This window comes from Paramisgurnus dabryanus, chromosome 6 (genome assembly GCF_030506205.2).
Source record: "Paramisgurnus dabryanus chromosome 6, PD_genome_1.1, whole genome shotgun sequence".
Classification (NCBI taxonomy): domain Eukaryota; kingdom Metazoa; phylum Chordata; class Actinopteri; order Cypriniformes; family Cobitidae; genus Paramisgurnus; species Paramisgurnus dabryanus.
In genome coordinates, this window is record NC_133342.1 from 18,151,954 (window position 1) to 18,157,953 (window position 6,000).

The following is a 6,000-nucleotide window of genomic DNA, read 5'->3' on the forward strand; positions in this document are numbered from 1 at the left end:
AGATAATTAATTACAACATGCTAAAATTGTCAATTTGTAGATGTGAGCTAAAATTTGCCATTTTGGGCGTGTCCTTTAACATGCAAATGAGCTGATCTCTGCAATAAATGGCAGTGCTGTGGTTGGATAGCACAGATTAAGTGGTGGTATTATTTCCTTCTGACATCACCAGGGGAGCCAAATTTCAATGACCTATTTTTTCACATGCTTGTGGAGAATGGTTTACCAAAACTAAGTTACTGGGTTGATCTTATTCACATTTTCTAGGTTGATAAAAGCACCCAGTTATAGAACTTAAACATGGAAAAAGTCAAATTTTTATGGTATGTCCCTTTTAACAAAGCACTACATACTTACCTACCTACCTACCTACCTAACTAAATTATCACATTGTTAATGTTATAAGCATCCTTGTTTAGCACAGTAACAAAGCACTAACTTACTAACTCACTAAACTAATTAAAGGCGGGGTGCGTGATTTTTGGAAAACGGAGTCGGGGCGACTACCAAAACACACTTGTAGCCAATCAGCAGTAAGGGGCGTGTCAACTAACCAACATCGTTGCCTGGGTTGCGCATGTGTGGGGCGGGTCTATCAAAAGAAGGTCCAGAGTCTATTGGGGAAGGGGCGTGTTTGTTTAGGTGATTTCAAATGTCAACATCGGCTTTCAGAGATCATGGACCCCGCCTTTAACTAACTAAATTGATAAAAAATTTGTATGTTATAAACATCCCTATTCAGCACAGTTAACAGCTAAAAATAATTTTTGTTTATAAGCTTATGAACGATCTTAATCAAAACTTTAAACACAGTTTCTTTGCTTGCATGCCCTATATACTGTACATGCCATACTGATTATATGCTGAATTCAAATTGTTTTTATTAGCTTCTTTCAGATATCATTGCCAGGTGTACTATTTTTATGCAGAATTTGTTAAAAAAAGAACCTTGTGATACATTGTAGTCTTTAAAGTAGATGCTAATTTTGTCTAGTAAAACACACCACCACTATCCTAGGGTGTTCTGGGTCCTTGCCAGTTGTTGCTATGTGGTTGCTGAGGTTTTGCTAGATAGTTGCTAGGTTGTTATTTACTGTATGCAACTTCAGTCACTTAGAAATGTAATACAGAACGGTAACACTGTTTACAATAAGGTTTATTAGTTAACATTAATAAATGTATTAACTAACATGAACAAACCATGAGCAATACATTTGTTACAGTATTTATTAATCTTATTAATGTTAGTTAATAGAAATAAAGCTTTTAATTGTTTGTTCATGTTAGTTCACAGTGCATTAACTAATGTTAACAAGATTTTAACAAAGTATTGGTAATTGTTGAAATTAACCTTAACAAAGATGAATAAAAGCCTGTGGTTTTCTTCTCTTGTCTCCAGACCATGGTGACCCCTCTGACGCAGAAGAATTTTGGCTTTGGTGAACTGGGGAACAGTGTGATGTACAGCCTGTGTGGTGTGGAGGTAATTGCGGGCTTCTTCCTGGTGCGCTGGCTGAGCCGTGTTCTGGAGGACCGGGTGGTGCTGGCGGTGGGGCTGCTCATCTGCAGTGGCGCTTGTGTTTGGTGCCTCATCTTCCTTGCCAATCCACAGGGTGGGTGTGCGTGTATGTGTGTGTGGCAGGCATCCAGAGAAAATGGCACACACCTGGCCATGGACAGACACAATATGCCTGCTCAGTTTGGTGCCAGCTCGATGATATGCGTTATTAGTTTGGAACTGCTTTGAACTGCTATCTATCTATCTATCTATCTATCTATCTATCTATCTATCTATCTATCTATCTATCTATCTATCTATCTATCTATCTATCTATCTATCTATCTATCTATCAGGTGGTTTTGCATTTGTGTTGATGGAGTTCATCATCGGCGTGTTCCTGCAGTTACTGGGACTGCCTTTCGTCGCTGTCTCTCAGGTTTCCCTTTTTTCTAAGGTGACAGCTGAAAAGACACAAGGTGAGACCCTGCAAATCCATGAAAATCTAGAGTAAACTTGTCACACTCCAGTCTGTATAGGTGTCACATAGTTACTGTTTAAATATTTAAAGCTAGATGCTGATTGTACAGACTCTGTGTTTGTATGTGCAGGCTTTAGTCAGGGTGTGAGGCGTTCAGTCGGGGGCCTCGCCACCATCCTCGGCCCTCTGTGGGCGGGTGGATTAATAGGAAATCTATATGTGATGTTGGGTATGATGATGCTTCTGCTGACCCTCATCATGGTGCGTCATTACAACTCTCAAAGATTTATTGAATCATAAAACACAGCATTTACCAGCTCTTTTGAAAGTTTAAAGCGAGAGTGTCCCTTACACATACAATCAATGGATACTTTGTTAGATAAATGTACTTTAAATATACATTATTTGTGCATATGCTAAAGAGGGACACATTTGTTGAATGACTTTTTAAAACTAAAAGTAATGGAACCTTGTCCTGGACAGATCATGATGGTGTTGTCCTATGAGAAGCTGGTGGAGCCGCCCAAGGTTGAGCACGCAGAGGACTCAGAAAATTGAGGATAGACACCACCGTTCATGTCATAGGATACAGGTCAGATAGTAGACATGCACAATGTTTCAAAATATTTCAAAACATTTCCATATCGGACATGAGATGCCACAAACTCATACCATAGTTCAGTCAATTTGGCTACAGTAGGCTATATGGATTGAGGTACTCATACATACAGAAGAATAGTTTAAAAACACTGCAAATGGTTAATGGTTTACTTTGTGAAATGACTTCAAGTGATCAGTTACAAGCTTACAATGCCCATAATGTGCAAAATCAAGCAAAGTCTGCAAAATCCAGGTACTGGATACTTTCGAAACTACATGTGCCAGTCAAGTAACTGCATTGAAATGAATGGGCAAGTTATTGGATAGCTCTGTGTAGGTAGACTATTATATTTCCTTAAGCTTGAGTGTTTCAAGAAAATCCACCTATAAATGGCTTACTTATAGACTGCACATTACGATGGGAGAGGTGCAAGTATTATTTCATCAAAAAACTACGCACCTCACCTTAAAAGAACGAAATTCATCATGTTCAAACCTTTTGCATAATGGAAAATTCAATCATGTGTAGTTGCACCGTCTACAGTCTGGGTTAGGTTACACATTTTCATTTAAGCGAGAACACAGACTGAAATTCCACTCACTAACTTTTTTTCTTTCCTGCACTAACCGAGTTAAACTAATACAGACTCCAGACACGGGGGCTTCAGAGCTTAATATAGAAACGGCTGAAAATTGAAAAACGAGCTAAATGCGGAACTTAATGCAAAAAACTGGGCCGTTGCGAAACAAATGTTATAACCCACTAGCGACTGTCAACATTACAACCCAAAATCTGCATTACAACAGAGGCTGTCACTGGTGAATGAGTCTATCTGTGTGATTTTCTTATTTCTGCACAGAGCAAAAGCCCTTTTCTCTCTGCGGTACGTCTGACTGCGTGGCTGTATGGAGCAGATGCTGCAGCAGTGGGAGATAAGAGACCCTGCCAGGATCAGCAGACCGCGAACAGGCGTGCACACACATTACATTTGGTAACATCCCCTTAATTCTGACATCACATTCTGTTTCATGCTGCAAAGTAATGCCCCCGTATCTAGGCAAATTAAATGAACAGTTTTTTGTGTATTTTAATGTACCGTGTCCTTTTAAAGTGTAATATCCTGATATGTTTGTGATCTTGGTTTTCAAATGATAATACAGAAACAGTTATTATAATATAATGGTAATTAAAAGTATTAAATTCATATAAATCTTGTCAACCAATAATAATGATTTTACTTTAATATCAGTCTTTGACATGGTCTAACTTTGTGTTCACACCAGACCATTGGCGTTTCGTGACTGCTCCTCCGAGGGGCGCAAATTCAAAATATGTGTTCAGAGTGTCTTGTGTGTTTCTCGTGTGTTTTCAAAATATGTGTTTGTTGCGTCATGTGAACCATGTGCATCACGTGTTTTGTCAAAATAAGTGCCTGCTGCACACGTGTCAAACCGTTTATGATAAAAGAGACGCTCACAGTCACAAAATACACGCAAGACAGTCCCTTAACAGTTAACTCTGATTACGCATGAGATTATGCGAGTATCCAGCAAATGCGAAGGTTTCTTTTATCATAAACCCTTTACACGCGTCTGTAGCAGGCACTTATTTTGACAAGACACGTGATGCACATAGCACAAATTTTGAAATAAGGAACCACACACATGACGGGCTACATACATGTTGTGACGAACTTCGCATCGAGCGCCCTCGAAAAAAGAAGTCACCGGCCGCCACTGCACCCGACGTGAATAAATTGCGCTATTCACGCGTATCGTTGGATGCTTTAACATTTTGAGTTAACTCGCTTTACGTGAAATTCAGAAGCAAATACGCTCAATTTCCAGGTTTTATTTTTTTGATTATTATTTATGAAAAGTACGAAGATGTGTTTTACAGTACAGGGTGTCCACATACAGCGCCGATTATTTTGTCCTTTATTGTTGTTTTGTATTACCTCCGCTCGCTACATCGTAATCACGTCACTACTAGAGCAATATCCTGATAGGTTAACGCAGCACGAATAACCACCAACATAAATATTTTATCCAGTGCGAATCATGCGTCAAATGCCGAAACGCTCAAAAACGATGTCATTCGCGCCGCTTCATCCAAGATGCACAAGATGTCTATCACATCTTTGCATTGACTTAACATGTAAATCACTCGCACTTAATGTTCATTCGCGTCTGGTGTGAACGCACCATTACTCAGTCAATGTTAAAGATCTCAAGGTTATATTTGCACAGATTTTCACATATGTTTCATGGTTTTACATTATGTGGGATGATATTATGTAGAAATCAGTAAATCACAAAAAAAGACTTAAAATATTAAATATTCAAATATAATTTTTTCTTGCATAGTTTGGATTATGAGCATTAATGTAAAGCAACCTGCTCATGATCTTTTACCAAGTAACAGACAGTTTTCACCTCCCATTTAAAAACCTGCTAATATTGTTTTCATAAACATTAGTAATTATAAGAATAATTGCATTTCATTGTTCAAGTTTGCATCATTATTCCTTGCCGCTGGCGACCTAACATAACAAACCTTGAAGTTGTTTTCCAAATTTGGGTTGCATCCCCCAGCCGAGAACCTCACTGAGATGTTGTTTGCAGTCAATAAACACATGATGGTGCTATTGTCCCTTAAAGAGATCTCCATCCTTAAACATAATTGCAGGAGTCTGAGTCTTTGTGCATGGCTATGTGTGTGAAAGAGAGATGTCTCTAGAGAGAGAGAAAGATGCAGGATTAAATGAAGAAAACTGAGTTTCACTGAATCACGTTTCCTGCACAGTATATTGTCGGTTAGTTCCTCTGTTATTTACCCTTAAAGCTACTGTGTGATCCTTCTTACCGGCACAGCCAAATGAAAATGGATAACGACTGCCCTGGTTTCCACTAAACAAGCACTTTAGCCCTAAACTCATTGGTTAAGACAGTACTGGTGGGTCGGGATGTGTAACAAAACAATATTGTGATACCACCACTGACTTTTAGAAATTTAGACCACAAATGATGTACTTATAGATTTTGCAAGGAATGATAAAACGACATGTCAGGATTAAAAGGGAAATGTAGGATAAATGTGTCTGGTGCACAGCATCTGTTTCATGTAGGTTGCTATGAAATATAATTACTGTAAACACATTAAAGTCTGTGTCCTTCAAAAATAGTACCTTTAAATGAATGAGTCAACCTTTACTGAAATATATAATATGTGCTGTAGTTTTAACATATTAAGTTTGAATAAAAATTTTATATGTGACCCTGCCTGTGAAATCAAAGTCACATAATGTAATTATGAGATTAGGATCATTAAATTTTTATATCAATCGTTGATTTCTTTACATTATGTATAGGATGAGTTTTATTCAACTCAGGTTTTATGCCAACTGTGGCTGTAATTCTG

General features: G+C 38.2%; 1 protein-coding gene across 1 annotated transcript in view; it reads left to right on the forward strand.

Moving 5' to 3' along the window:
* Positions 1-5,776, forward strand: part of mfsd8l2 (major facilitator superfamily domain containing 8-like 2) — a 73,673-nt gene extending 67,897 nt beyond the window's left edge. The window contains exons 8-12 of the mRNA XM_073815108.1: positions 1,400-1,613; positions 1,855-1,977; positions 2,110-2,240; positions 2,463-2,571; positions 3,440-5,776. Coding sequence (XP_073671209.1) covers positions 1,400-1,613; positions 1,855-1,977; positions 2,110-2,240; positions 2,463-2,537 — 543 coding nt within the window. The 3' untranslated portion in view covers positions 2,538-2,571; positions 3,440-5,776. The remainder of the gene's footprint in view (positions 1-1,399; positions 1,614-1,854; positions 1,978-2,109; positions 2,241-2,462; positions 2,572-3,439) is intronic.
* The last annotated feature ends 224 nt before the right edge of the window (positions 5,777-6,000 follow it).